Source organism: Mustela nivalis, assembly GCF_964662115.1.
Source record: "Mustela nivalis genome assembly, chromosome: Y".
NCBI lineage: Eukaryota > Metazoa > Chordata > Mammalia > Carnivora > Mustelidae > Mustela > Mustela nivalis.
Window position 1 is genome coordinate 30,715,156 of NC_139041.1, and position 15,390 is coordinate 30,730,545.

The following is a 15,390-nucleotide window of genomic DNA, read 5'->3' on the forward strand; positions in this document are numbered from 1 at the left end:
TTAGAAAATTTCATTCATGTTTCTCAACAAAGCACCATTTTGCACTTTTTTCTATTAGGCAAATGTAATATGCACATAGAGTATTAAAAATTAATCCAGGGGCGCGTGGGTGGCTCAGTCAGTTAAGCACCTGCCTTCGGCTCAGGTCATGATCCCAGGGTCCTGGGATCGAGCCCCACACTGGGCTCCTTACTCTGCGGGGAGTCTGCTTTTCTCTCTCCTTTTGCCGCTGCTCCCCCTGCTTGTGTTCCTTTTCTCGTTGTGTCTGTCAAATAAATATATAAAATCTTAAAAATAAACAAACACCATTTCACACTTTTTTCTACTAAGCAAAAGTAATACCCACGTAGAGAATTACAAATGAATCCAGGGACGCTTGTGGGGCTCAGTCGGTTAAGCATCTGCCTCCAGCTCAGGGTCCCTGGGATGGTGACCTCAATAGGGCTCCATTGCTCAGTGGGGAGTCTGCTTCTCCCTTTTCCTCTGCTTGCCCTTCTCACTCATACTCTCTCTCAAATAAATAAAGTCTTTTAAAAAATCCAAAGATGGGGTGCCTGGGTGGCTCAGTGGGTTAAAGCCTCTGCCTTCAGCTCAGGTCATGATCTCAGGGTCCTGGGATCGAGCCCTGCATCGGGCTCTCTGCTCGGCAGGGAGCCTGCTTCCTCCTCTCTCTTTGCCTGCCTCTCTGCCTACTTGTGATCTCTGTCTGTCAAATAAATAAATAAAATCTTTAAAAAAAAAATCCAAAATTATTTTTAAAAATTCCACAATAACCTGTTTTCAAACTGATACAGTGCTTTGTGTCAAATACATTTAAAAAACCCAACATAAATAAAAGTAAGTTTGCAAAAAAATAAAAGTGAACACAGTGCTTGGTTTGCTTTTATATCTTGTTATATGCATATTGTTTAAACCATGAATTCCCATCTAAACCAGATAATTATTCTGTGCAGCCCTGATTTAAAGAAAACTGGATATGGGCACCTGGGGGGCTTAGTCAGTTCAGCATCTGCCTCTGGCTCAGGTCATGACCTCGGGTCAGGGTCCTGACACTGAACCCTACGCCCTGCGCAGTGGTTAGTCTGCTTCTGCCTCTGCTCCTCTCCCCTCTCGTGCTGCCTTTCTCAAATAAATGAATAGGAGCCTGGGTGGCTCAGTTGTTGAAGTGTCTGCCTTCGGCTCAGGTCGTGATTCCAGCGTCCTGGGATCAAGTCCCACACATGGGGCTCCCTGCTCAGCGGGGAGCCTGCTTCTCCCTCTGTGATCTCTCTCACTGTTGCTCCCTCACAAATAAATAAATTAAATCTTAAAAAAAAAAAAAAAAAGAACTAAATAAATGAAGAATAAAAACTTAGCCTGAGAGACTACTGTAGCCGGCACGCAAACACCCACCCTTTCCAGGGTCATTCTTTTTGTCTTGATCACAGAGTAATACATAAATGCCCTTTGGGGCTTGGCCTGGAACAGAACACGATGCCACATCTGACGGTTTTCTGGGGACCAGACCTCCTGCTGACTTCTAGGAACATAGGCACACAGAACCCCAAAGGCTCCTCCTCTTTAAAAATGCAACAAGCTCAATGGTTGTTATTGTTATAGAAGTAATATGCTACTTTAAGTTACACTTAAAAAAATGTTTAAGATGCTAAGTTTTATGCTATACATATCGTACCACAATATTTAAAAAAAAAATTAAAACTGTAGGAACGGGCAGCGCCTGGATGGCTCAGGCAGCTCCAAGGCTGACTGTTGACTTCTGTCTGAGGTCATGGTCTCAGGGTCCTGGGATCGAGCCCCGTATGGGGCTCTCCACTCAGCAGGGAGTCTTGTTCGGGATTCTTTCTCATGCTCTGCCGCGCACCCCACCCTCACTTGCTCTAAGAAATACGTAAATCTTTTAAAAACACCTGGAGGAATAGGACATACACGGTTCTCTGACTGCTTGTATGCACTGCGCGCAGCTGGACCCTGTGGGGCACCTTCCGTGTCAGCAAATGCTGATGGCACTCGGAATAGTAGCATTTTACACAGCGGATGGTCTCCCATTCACGTAATTTCCCTTTGCTGAATATCTGGGATCCCAGAAATGAACACTGTGCGTCCAAGATACGCCTTCTGAAACACGCTGCGAAAGCCCCCACCAGAAAGCCTGTCTAATCCGCATTCTAACAGGCAGTATATCAGGTCTGTGCTTGGTCCCCGCAATCTCACCATCTCATAGGCCTGGCTACTCTACTCTCTGCCCGCTCGACAGTCAAGTAAAGCTGCAGATTTGCAGGGGAGACAACGGACAGGAACCCCAGGCATCCTAGGGGCCGGCGAGGAGGCCCAGAGATCGTGGATAGCGCCAAGCTCACCTCTGTGGACCAAGCTTCCGCTCCCACTGTCGTCCCTGCGCTGTCTCCCGCAGCGTGCCTCGAGAACACACACCCTGCCTTAGTAAGGTCACTAACACGACCCCAGACGAGTCACTTACAACATGACAGCATCTCTCCTCTACCTCATCCTCTCCAAACGGCTCCCAAACTGCTCCCTTATTTTTCTGACTTACAAAGAAGACAGCCTGTACCACTTAGAAATGAGATCGCAAATTCAGTGTGGCAACAGATTAAGAGTTTTGTTTTTTCTTCCTTGTTTTTGAGCCTCCTCCTTCGATATGGTTTCAGTCCAAAAAAAAAAAAAGTAAAGTCCTTTGGGAACAGGGCTTCAAGTCGGTATTAAAAACTGAAGTAAATGCCTGAGTCCATTTAGTTTTGAAAAAATTTATAGGCAAGAGGCGCCTGGATGGCTCAGTCGGTTAAGTGTCTACCTTTGGCTTAGCTCATGATCCCGGGATCCCAGGATCGAGTCCTGTGCCAGGCTCCCTGCTCTGTAGGAGCCTGGTTCTCCTTCTCCCTCTGCCTGCCGCTCCCTCTTGTGCACGCTCTCTCTCTCTGTCAAATAAATAAGTAAATCTTAAAAAAATATATTTACAGCCAAGCTTAGAAAGACTGCACTAATTCTGCTAAAATTAAAAAAATAAAAAATGAATAAGGGGAGGGTGCAGGTGGGCATGCAAACACTGTACTAGGAATTAGCCAACTCAAAAAATGCAAGATGAGGAAATAATTCTTTATGAAGACCACCAATCCCAAGTTTCGGGGGTCCAGGAGTCCTGCTGGAGCGCCCATGTCTGAAAGCATCACGTTCCTAATTCAGCTTTTCCATCCTCTTTTTTATTTTTTTAAGGAAGATTATCAAGTTTTTCTTTTTTAAGACTTTATTTGACAAAGAGAGACACAGCGAGAGAGAGAGGGAACACAAGCAGAGGGAATGGGAGAAGGAGAAGCAGGCCTCCCGCTGAGCAGGCAGCCTGACGTAGGGCTCGAACCCAGGACCCTGGGATCATGACCTGAGCCAAAGGCAGATGCTTAACAACTGAGCCACCCAGGCGCCCCGCTTTTCCACCCTCTTCAAGTCCTGCAGACTTCTCTCGCATGGAACAGGCAGCTTGTTCACCCCCAAGACCTCAGCCCAGCGCTGGAAACTCCCTCTGTGAGCAGTCAGGCTTTATTTTAGCATAAAAAAAGAAAACGCAGCAGCCTGCCACCTTGTGGAAATGACAGGAACAACACTTCGTCTGGAACACAGGCGTAGTGCACTGCTGCTCTACTTCTTTTTAGAAGAAAAGATCAAAGCCTTCAAAATTCACTTCATAAATCAGATGAACAATCCCTAAGAATACAAGAAGGCATATTTTGAGATTCTGACGCTGGATTCATCCTTGGCCAAGAGATGTAATTCTATGTGTACACACAGACACACATACACACACGCAATGAAGCCCAAGCTGGGACTGCGTGTGGGGATACAGGCCGGCCATACGGGCTGCATAGGCTGTATCTTCACCCACTTCTGTCTGTAAAGACGGCATGAGGCGCGGGTCTTACCTTTTCACTACGAGCTTCAGGGTTTTGTGGGAGCCCTTCACCAGGCAAATCGCCTCCTGTCTAAAGCCCGAGAGATCGATGTCGTTGATGCCGACGATCTCGTCCCCCGCCAGCAGCTTGTCCACCGCCGCCGCTTTACTTCCTTCTTCAATCTGCGGCAGAGAAGCACGTCTCGTGAGCTTCCAAATGTGCAAACCCAGTGCTCAGAACTCAGCCAGAAACGACACAGAGGCGATGCGGGGGGCCCACAGGATCGATGATGGGCTTTGGGATCAGCTCGGACCCCTCCTGGGCCCTGATGCTGCACTGATTCCTACCTGGGGAAGAAGGGACACACCCCTCACCCGGGGCTACCATTCGCAGGGGGAATGGGAAAGAGCCCTCGTGCTCAGGAACACTCACAGCCTGGAACCGCAGACCCAGAGACACAGGTTCGGCCCCTGGATCTCTTCTATCCAAGCAGAAAGGGTGGATTGTTTTCATTACTTATTATTTCTCGTACATTAATCCCACACCTAGATTTCTGTAACTGCTTGAGAAAGAACTGAAAAACCACAAAGCTCCCCCATATAAATATACAAGTAAACTTAGTATATTCAGAGAACTGTGCAAGCACCGTGTCCCATTTTAGAACACTTCCCTATGCCTAGAAGAAACCTGGCAGCCGTGGGCAGTCACTTCCTGAGCCCTTTTGGCCCTGGCACCCACCAACTTACTACCTATCTCTATGCATGTGCCTGTACAGACAACTCATATAAAAAGAGTCCTACAGGGCGCCTGGGTGGCTCAGTCGGTTAAGCGTCAGCCTTCGGCTCAGGTCAAAAGTCCTGGGATCGAGTCCTGTGTGGTTCTCTGAGCTCTGCAGCGAGTCTGCTTCTCCCTCTGATCCACCCTCCTGGCCCCTCATGCTGGCAGAAATAAATTAAATAATAAAAAAGACTCCCCCCACACGTGGTATTTGTGCCTGGCTTCTTTCACTCAACAGAGAGCATCAGGGCTCATCCACGTGCTAGCAGCGGTCAGGACTTGACTCCTTTCTGTGGCTGAACGACAGACATCCCTTCCCACGGATTGCCACGTCTGACTTATCTGTTCGTCAGCAGCTGGACACTGCGGTTTTTCCTTTCTGGCTATTATGTTGCTGCGAACAGGGTGCTCGAGCTTCTGGGTGAGCATGTGTCGTCACTTCCCGTGGTCTACATGCAGGAATGAAGCCGCTGGCTCCTAGGGCGCGTGTGGCGAGCTCTGCAGGAGCGGTCAGGCCGTCCGCCTGCATCCAAATGTTCCAATTCCTCCACGTCCCTGCTAACACGTAGCCATCGACTACAGTCCTCATGAGATCATTTCACGCTCTGCATGACTCCGTGCTAAACACGTATGCATGAACATGTAGTGACTCATGCAAAGCTTCAAGGTTGCCCATTTGAGAACTTTAATCCTGAGAAATCAGAATTTTCCTTTTTTTTCAAAGATTTCATTTATTTATTTGATAGAGAGAATGAGCACAAGCAGGGGGAGAAACAGGCAGAAGAAGAGGGAGAAGCAGGCTTCCCGCTGAGCAGGGAGCCTGATGTGGGGCTCAATCCCAGGACCGTGGGACCATGACCTGAGCCGAAGGCAGACACGTAACGACTGAGCCACCCAGGCACTCCAACCCTGGCTTTTCCTATACAGTAATCATCAACTCAGCAACAACAAACCCAGCCCGCTTTCTGTACTAGCACTTAGCCAACTAGGGCCCATGAGCTAAACCCAGCCAGTTGCCTTTTTTTTCCCCCCAGTAAATAAAATTTTACTGGAATACCACCACACCCACTTGTTTATCTACTGTGACAGGACAGAATTGAGTGTTTTGGCCCACAAAGCCTAAAGTATTTACTACTTGGCTTGTTAAAAAAAAAGAGAGAATTTGCCAACCCCGGTTTTAGACCAAAAAACTATTCTCTTTACAAACTGCTATGAAAACTAGTGAAGACAGTTCACGGTTACGAGCCTATCTGTGTACAGCCCGACAGCTCACTGGTCGACTGCTGGCCACACCTAAGCTACGACTTACTTCCACAGCCCTCCGCACCTTCTGGAGCAGTGCGTTTTCCCTGTGTGGCTGAACCGCCGGGTACTGTGACCGACAATGCCTCATTTCTGCAAGTGCACGGCATTTTCCTAAAACCTCTACCTGGATGCAAGGACAGCCGAACTCTTCGGTTCACCAAGCAATTATTCGTTGCAAGTCAACACCATAAACAAAATTAAATGGCTACTGTTCACCGAATGGACTGCTTCGGATTTTTGTTAATAACTGGTTTCAAGAGTCTAGACAATTTTATCCCAAGGTAGTAACAGACAGATTGTAAGGAAGTTGCCACCCACCCAAGATTACAGCCCCGGCTGTGTACGGGCAAGGCGCAGGTTACACGCAGTGGAGAGCCTGGGTTTTGACACGTCCCCTGGGAGACACCAAGGGGCCATCCAGGTGGAGGGTGCAGTGGGCAGCTGGGGGTGGGAGAAGGGCTCCCAGGGGCAGGGACAGGTGGTGCACACATGGAGAGACCCCCAGCAGAAGGTATTTAAGGACGGGAGGGGTGGGGAGACTGAAGGACATTGCTTAGACAGAGAAAGAACCACGGACAGAGAACCACATGGCAGGAAACCTGAGTAATTAGAACTTTGGCAGAAAAGGGGCCAGGTCTCAGGGCAGGAGATACAGGAGGAAGAGTGAACGTCCCAGGAGCCACTGCCACCAGCACCACCAGAGTCCTAGTCGGGGGGACCCCTCGGGGGCGCTTACCAGCAGGGGCCCCTACCTGGAACAGCAGCACCAGTCTCCCACACTGGGACCTGCGGGTTCAGACTCTGCCCAAGTAGTGCCTAGATCCCTTGCATCTCTACCACCCTGCCTGCCAAGCACCAGGCACGGGACGGGCAAGGAACAATCTAGAATATAAAGAGAGCGCACTCGGAGAGTAACTTGGGTCTGTAGGTACTAACGGGTGCCTAAACACTAGCAGTTAAATGCTTTGGTGGGCTGAATGCAAAAAGGCCATCACGTGGGTGAGTTCAGACTTGGTATTTATTCTTCTACTAACGATCTAGAGAGTAAGTCCTCTGTACAAGCAACGGGGCTACATGGGGTGGGGGGGGGGGGGAGGGGTGTCTTGCAAGATGGGAGTTCCTGCCTCCAAGACCTTTCTAGGCTTCAGACACCAACACTTCCCAAACTGTATTGTGCAGACCCATCTCCCAGGGTTTAAAATGCAGATCGGATTCAGCGGGTCCAGGGTAGAGGCTGAGCTTTTGCAATTTTTAAAATTTTTTATTTGAGAGAAAGAGAGAGCATGCAGGGGGGGTGGGGGTTGGGGGTTGGGAGCAGGCTTTTCACTGCGCAGAGAACCTGATGTAAGGCTGGATCCCAGGACGCTGAGATCATGACCTGAGCCAAAGGCAGATATTTCACCCACCGAGCCGCGCAGGCATCATGGCCTGTATTTTGAGTGGTTTTCAGAAATGCACATTTACAATGTACAATTCATTCTGATTTCTCAGGACACAATTTTGTTTTTCCCCTTTAACACTTACGCACTCCAAGTGGAAACCACTGAAAGGTCCATGAGGAAATGAATGCATAATGAAAATGCGGTCCAGCCACACGAGGGAATGTTGGTGGGCCTTAAAAAGGAAGGACGGCCCGACACGCGCTACCACACGGATGGGCCTTGAGGACGTAACGCGCCGTGAGATACGCCACCACAGAAAGACAGGCGCTGTGTGAGCCCGCTCAGGGGGACCCAGAAGAGGCCAGTTCACAGAGACAACACACAGGACAAAGGTCCGCAGGGGCTGGGGCACTGGGAGTCATGGTTTTGCAGGAAGATGAAAAAAGTCCTGATGTTCGTTAAGGGTCGCCCTATGCCAATGTCAACATCACGGAGTCACACGCTTGCAAGTGGGGGAAACGGTTAAGTTTCGTGTTCCGTACTCTTAGCATCATCACACCCTCCTGAGTCTCTAACAAGAAAAGGACTCTGGCCCGCTGGAGTAGCGACCCTAAGTACCCTCTCTACAGGAACTGCCTCCGAATCCGAGTGTTACGAGAAAGTCTGGAGGCAAAACCACTCTGATGAACGCCCTGCAGGGTCCGAGGAGGGACAGGTACCAGGGTCTGGCTCAGCTACCATGGGGTGGGTTTCTTGGTCACACCCCCACTAACCCTCCTAGGAACCAGTTCCGTGAGACCCTCTGTAGCACGGTCGTCTCCGGGGGCTTCGCCAAGAAGATCTTGTGACTTCTTGTCTGTAAATGAAGACTGCGTTGCAAAGCACCCTTCCGCCTCGTCCTGACCACGCTCCACACCCACACTTCCCAGAAAAAACAGGTCTGGGTTGGGCACATAGAGCTGCTGGGTTTTTAGCTCCTGGCCGGCTTCTTTGCCAAGAGAAAAGTTTCTCTTTGGTATTGACTGTGCTTACCGGGGAAGCAGCTATAAGACAAAGAGCAGCCGTGAAAGCTTCCATTCTGTACTCCCCCGCCACCCCGCAAAACAGTTATTAGGTAGGATCCATTAGGCTTGAACTTGGTGAACAATAAACCAGACGTCTGTGCTCGCCACGGAATAGAAGGATGCCGCCTGTCTGCATTTTACAGCAAACCACACACGCGACACGTCTGCAGAACATGGGGGCCACCACAGGGCCACTGTGGCCGGCAGCAGTCAGGCAAAGTCCCTGAGGTCCCTGGGTTCACCTCGGAAGAGCCCTGCACAAAGGGGCAGGCAAGCAGAGACAAACCCTTCCATGCCCATGATGCACGCCCATGTGCCACGCTCTTCACACATCCAGCACGGAAGCCCCAAGTGCCCATGGCAGGCCACACAGGTCGCACCCTGAGTTACCAACCGGCATTCCAGATGGAGGACGCTGGGGGGGGGGGGCCGCCCGTGGTCCCTGGGGAGGCTTTCAAAAATGAATATATGCGCGCACACGGTCTGGAACTAAAATCCAACTGAACGAGTGGCAAGGCGATGATGAGAGTGCGGCGGGGTCAAACTGGCGGGGATCCGGCCATGACAAGGCACGAAGTGCGAACTCCTGCTGCCCCCCCACCCCCACCCCCGTGGACCTCATGCAAAGTATAAGGAGCTAGCGGCGGAAGATCACATACTGCGTGCTCTCATTCACGTGAATTAGCTGAAGTGTCTGTAATACGCAAATCCACAGAGACAGGTGGGGGACCTGTGGCTACCGGGGGCTGGAAGGAGGGGGACTTCTGTGGGGGGCGGGGATGACATAAGGGTCCAGGGCATGTTCTAAGGGGGATGGAGGGCGGTGATGGCTGCCCCACTTTGAGAATACAGTAAGAATCACCTGCATTCACGGCATACTTTGTATACAATGTTTTTATCAGTTGTATACTTTGAAGGGTGAAGGGTACGCTATGTGAGTTTGATCTCACGAGAGCCATCCTATATATTTTCAAGTGAGCTGAGGCTCCCGCTCTTGTTACGGGGGCAGGGGCCGGACTGGGGAATCGATCCGCACTTGTTCTAAGGGATTCGAGATGAAACGTGCGGGAGACCCACAATGTGCAGAACGTCTCATTGTTCTCACGGCACTGTTCTGGCTGGAAACGGCAGGGAGAGAAAGAGCTACCGAGAGTCTTCTTGGAACAAAGTTTCTGGACCTGGGGGAAGGGGCGTCACAGATGATCATGAGCGAAGGCCCACGAAGGCAAAAAAGAGTCTAGTCCGGTAGGGGACTGAGGGCGCCTCACCCACGGCAGCGGGAATGCGAGGGGCATTCTGCCTTGGGGAAGGAAATGAGGTTTCACGCATCAGAAGGGCCCTGGACACGGCTTGAAAGGAGGAGCGTGGGCGGGGGAGCACATTCCCCGGTGAGGTCTCGAGGTCTCGATGTGGAGACAGGGTCAGAGGCAGGAAGCCTAGGCGCAACCAAGGAACATCAGCCTGGCAGGGTGTGAGGCTTTCACGAGGGAGTGTTTGACGATAAGGGCAGAAGGGGGAAGATTAGGAACTTGACCTTGAAACAACCTGGACAATATCCTGTAGGCAGTGGCGGCCCAGAGAAGGCAGGGACATGGAAACAGGGAAGTGACATTATTCAAGCCAATTCTTCTGGAAGATTAATCCTGCAGGCAGACGCAGGATGAATTTCTCTTGCCCAAGAACAAAACGGCAAGGAAGAAGATCCTTTTTTTTTTTTTTTAAAGATTTTATTTATTTGACAGAGAGTTCACAGGTAGGCAGAGAGGCAGGCAGACAGAGAGGGAGAAATAGGCTCTCCACTGAGCAGAAAGGCTGATGGAGGGCTCGATCCCAGGACCCTGAGACCATGACCTGAGCTGAAGGCAGAGGCTTAACCCACTACTCAGCCACCCAGGTGCCCCAAGGAAGATCCTTGACTCCCTCTTGGCTGATGGAAACAAGGACTCACAACAACACAGGGCAGAGAACAAGTGTGAGCAAGGACTCCAGAATCCGTGAGGCCTCACGGTGTGGTCAGACATGACGCCACCCACCAAAACAAAGAGGCCAGTGGTGCCGAGGTGTTGAGCTCCAATGAGTCAGAAAATCACAATGACCAGAGATCAAAATGAAAGAAGAAGGGCACTGAGTCCAATATCCTATTTCAAAGGCCATGAATCACACCTGCGATTTTATCAGTTCTCTCTCAAGAATGCTTCACCGTCCAGACAATAGGCCCTCCACGACAAAGCAAGTCTTTTTCGTTAGACAGGAAAATCCCCTGAAATTATGCTTCAGTTTGCTTAATTTGAATATTTTACTCATTCTCCTCGAGCCCGGTTGCTGCAGAAAGGAAAGCTGACTCACCCAGGGGAAGTATCACGTTGTGAAATAATCTGAGTGTGTATCTATCGTAACAGAGAAGCCCACTGAAAACTGGAAACTTCCACCGAGATGTGTGAAGACTTTCACAGGTAATCATTACCGGCCCCTGCGGCGGGAGGAGCCCCGCCAGCCAGGCAGCCCAGCGTCCAGAAGGCTCTCTCTCTCCAGCATCTCGGCACCTGACTGTCACCCTCTCCACCGCCCAAGATGATGTGCAACAGAAAGGTCAACTCAGGCGGACGGGCGGGGAGGGAGGCTCAGAGGAGATCCACAAGTTGCCGGCTACAACCTGCTCCCGCAGAACAGGGAATGAAGCGAAAAGTCTTCAAAGAAGAAAGTACCAACACGAGGGAAAACAGGCAGAGGGGCTAACCCAGAAACTAAAGATCTGCCTGCAGAAAACAGAGAAACTAAAGCTTGTGCAGAGTCCGGCCTGCAGAGAAGTAGAGTCGGAGGAAGACCCGTCTAAGATCCTACTCATGCTGTGTCTTACCGGCGGGGCCTGTCTCCCAGTACAATGCATAAGATTTTATTCCTATTTCGGAAATGTAAGCTTTTTAGTAGCTCTAGGAATATTTCTCTTTAAGATTTATTTATTTGGGAAATGGAGAGAGAACGGGGGCCCGTGCAAGCAGGGGAAGGGGCAGAGGGAGAGAATGTCAAGCAGGCTCCATGCGAAGCACAGACCCCCTACACGGGGCTCAAGCTCACGACCCTGAGATCATGACCTGGGCCGAAACCAAGAGTCAGACGCTCAACCAACGAAAGCACCGAGGTGCCCCAGCAGCTCTACCAATACTTTTAAGGAGGGAATCCCATCTCGTCCAAGTTAGGTGTAAGTGTTAAGAGATAAACTCATTTGCTGGTTATTTTCTGGTACAACCAGACAAGAGCGGGGTACTGAATTCCGGGAGGCTCTGGCTGTCTGGGGGGTCAGTGTGACATTCCACAGGTGGGGCCGGTACAAAGCACACGACATGGCAATTTGGAGTCACGGTGGAATATTTAACACTTCCTGAACACTGGAAGTTCCCGCTATATTCCCTGCCTAAACAAAACCATTCCCTGATCCTGGCTCTCCCGGTCCCTGAGCACGTGGGTCCAGTTTCCCTACACACTCTGTCACCGTGCCTTGAAAACCTGGCAATCCGAACATGTGTTCAGGACAGTCAATGGTGAACTGCGAGCGAGCGCGATCTGTGATTGAGCACACTATCCACATGGAACACTGGCAGTTGATATGTGCTCAAAGAAAACTTGCCTCCACATTTTAAGCTGGAAAGTCGCCGGAATAACAGTTTAGGAAAGAACCATGGAGGACATCTTCATCTTTTGAGATCTGTGGTATCTGTGTTAAAAACCATACAAAATGAAATGTCCGCGTACAGATCATCAAAACCACCAACAGAATCCCACAGTGGTGACAGGAAAAAATCTTTTCCTCCATAGAGGAGAACCCAAATTGGAAAGCCAGAGAAAAGATAAAACAATGCCCCTCCAAAAGTAACCAAATAAACCACAACCCGCCTCACAGGCTTCCGATGGTAGATAAGCAGGCTGGTGTTTAGTCCTAGGCTTTTAGGAACACGAGGGAGGGTCTGCTCTGAAGATGTGCACACACTCCTTTCAGCTTCTGGGACAGGAATGCTCATCCCGCGAGGCCCTGCCACAGAGAAAGTCCGATGTGGCCCAGACAGAGGGACCGTGGCAACTAAACGGACAGAGCCAGGCCGATGAGACGCAGGGAAGAAGAGAGGACTAGGTGACGGGCCCGTGTGCCAAGGGGGCGCACGGCCAACACAGATGTCAAGGGAAAGTCCATCAGAGGAGGAGGACGAGATCTGGAGGCTGCATGTAGCAGCCCGAGGTCTAGACAGAAAAAGGGAGGAGCGCTCAGGGGGGCATGGAGCAGGGAGAGGGTTTGCACCCGGCAGACCAGCTGGACGGGGAACCGGAGAAGCCTTCCTTCTGAGCCAAGCTCCAGTGCCCGCCTGGGGCAGGGTAAGGCCGAGGTACAGGCCTCTTTCAGACGGGGCAAAGGTCTAGGGCATGAGGCTGGCGTCTGATCACGGCCGCATCACTGCACTGTAGGGGACACCGCCTGTCTGTGAAAGGGGCAGAGTCTGCAAGGCAACATGCAGGGAGCATGTGCCACTGTGCGGCAGGGAGGGGACAAGCCAGGAGGAAAGAGAAGGCTTTGTTGGCGACTGTTCCAACAGTGCGGGCCACTGGCCCACGTGCTGCTTTGGGTCCAGACCTGCCCTTCACCGCCCCGTGTGTGGACACTGCGGCGGGACCCTGCAAACCTTCCCGCTCTGCAGGCCGGCTCCGCCATGAGGGCCCGGAGGAGGACAGGCCTGCTTTCCGCTTGGGCCACTCCCGAGGGGGCCCAGCAGCACGGCGGCTTCCTCGCAAGTTCCAGCGGCCAGCCTCCCAGGGGCGGCGGCAGCATCCCAAGTGCCGTCCCAGGAGGCATGGCCTTGGCATGTCGCCGCCTGGCCGGCTCCGTGGGGCTCTGTGGGGCTCCGTGCCTGTCCCCAGTCCCCACGGTCGGCGGGGAGGGGTGCGCAGCTCCCTGAGCTCCTCCTTCCCCAGTCCTGTGGGTAAGGTCTGCTCCGGGTAAGGTCTGCTCCCCGCAGCACCTGCTGGGCCTTCTTTAAGGTTACCTTCACCCGGGACAGGAAGCTGTGACCACCAGGGAACCGGAGGACTTCTCCGTCACCCGTTAATCACCTTCCACCCTGGGGACAAACAAAAAACCATGGCCACACCATCAGGCACCTTTGGCCCTGGGGGCCCGCAAACCACGCGGAATAGAGCCCCACGGTAATAGCGTTCAAGGGCTCGCGGGCTCCACTTGGCCCAGCCAACACGATGACGTAGACACACAGTGGGGCCGCCGTCTGGCCGGGGTGCCAAACCCCGCTTCAGAGGAAGCGTTTCCTGCTCAAGTTACTGCACGGTCTGTCTCCAAACATGACCTTGACCGGGATGAATTCCGGGTGGTCAGTGTAGTAACACACGCCCGGGGCCGAGCACCAAAATGATACTGTGGGGGAGGCAGGGAAAGCTTCAAAGACGTGAGGGCTGAGGGGCACCTGGCCAGCTCCGTGGGTGGAGCGTACGACTCTGGATCTCAGGGTTGTGAGTTCGAGCTCCACGCTGGGTAGAGAGTGGACTTAAACATAAAATCTTACAAAAACAAACAAACAAAAAAAGAGGAGGTGTGAGACTAGTATGAGTCTTGCCTCCACGACTTAACTACCCGACTTAGAGAAAGTCACTTATTTTTGTCTGTTTTGTCACCTAAAAAAATATTTTTTTCAAAATATTTTGTAAGCTCTAGAGTGTTATACAAGCATATTCACAAACAGTTTCACTTCTAATTTGTTGGTGTACATGGTGGGACGAGCTGGCTAGGCTTCTGGACTCTCAAGTTCAGGGACAAAGGATCCTCTTCTTGGCTTTCATGTGAGGAAGCAAAGCTGAAGCGGTTGGGAGAGTGTTTCATCTACAGTGCTCCACGCTAGTTATGGGGGTGGAATTGTTTCTAAGTCCTTTGATAAGGCCGTTTGGGGGGGAAAAATCCCAAAGTTCAGTTCACCTAGATGTTACCGTTTCCTTTAAACTCAAAGTTTCCTTTCCTCTCTGTTTAGCTATTAAAGCATTACAGAACACTTCTGAAGTAGACAAAGTTGGAATCATAAGTGGGGTGTTTTACAAAAACTTAGCCTAAGTGGATCAGGCAGAAACCAGGCCACAGTTCCCCCATTTAAAAAAAAGCCTTATTTTAGTAGCCATTAAATGCTCAGGGTAAGACCAAAACGCCTCCAGAAACGACTCGTGCTTTAAATGCTGCAGATCTGTCATGAAGCTAAGGGAGAGAAAGGAACACGGATATCCCCAGGTGGCCCTTCGAACAGACAGTAAGTCCAAGTCGGCTGTGTTTGTCGCGAAGGCATCAGTCATGGGTCCTCCTGGTTGAAACAGGAACCACGTTTTCTAGAATCTCTATCTGAGCCGCGCCCCATTCCCCTCTGCCCCCCGACCCCCGCAACCACCACTCTTTCTTTCTTCGACGACTCGGATTATTCCAGACACTAGTGTAAGTGTGACCATGCGGTGTCTGTCATCTTGTCTACTCACAGGACTTCGGGTCCACCTGTGTTACAGCGCGGGACACTCAGCGGCCTTCCCTCCTCAATGCCGTCATATGCCTTCTGTCCACACTCCCGTCTCTCAGTGCACGCTCGGCTGCTTCCAGCTCCGGCCACCCCGGCAGACCGGGTGGGTGTTCGACCCCATGTGGCCACCCACACAGCAGGCTGCACCACCGGAAGCTCAGCCATGCGTCCGTGCGGCACCCAGAGACCCACAGAAGGATGTCCATACCCGCGCCGTCGGTGACAGTGCAAACCCGGGACGACCCAGGTGTCCAGAACGCAAAATCCGGGACCACCAAACGGTCTTGTCACACTGTCTCCGCCTTAGCACTGCCAACCTTTGGGGCTGGAAGATTCTCTGCCTGAGGGGCCGTGTTGGGCACCGAACGTTTATCAGAGACATCCCTGATCCCCTCGTTCGAGATACCAGTAGCAT

At 51.5% G+C, this 15,390-nt stretch overlaps 1 protein-coding gene across 2 annotated transcripts in view; it reads right to left on the minus strand.

Moving 5' to 3' along the window:
• The window catches only part of LOC309856856 (protein Shroom2-like), a 130,828-nt gene that overhangs the window by 63,453 nt on the left and 51,985 nt on the right, over positions 1–15,390 (minus strand). For both annotated transcript variants that reach the window (XM_082718530.1, XM_082718529.1), the window contains exon 2: positions 3,930–4,081. In XM_082718530.1, coding sequence (XP_082574656.1) covers positions 3,930–4,081 — 152 coding nt within the window. The remainder of the gene's footprint in view (positions 1–3,929; positions 4,082–15,390) is intronic.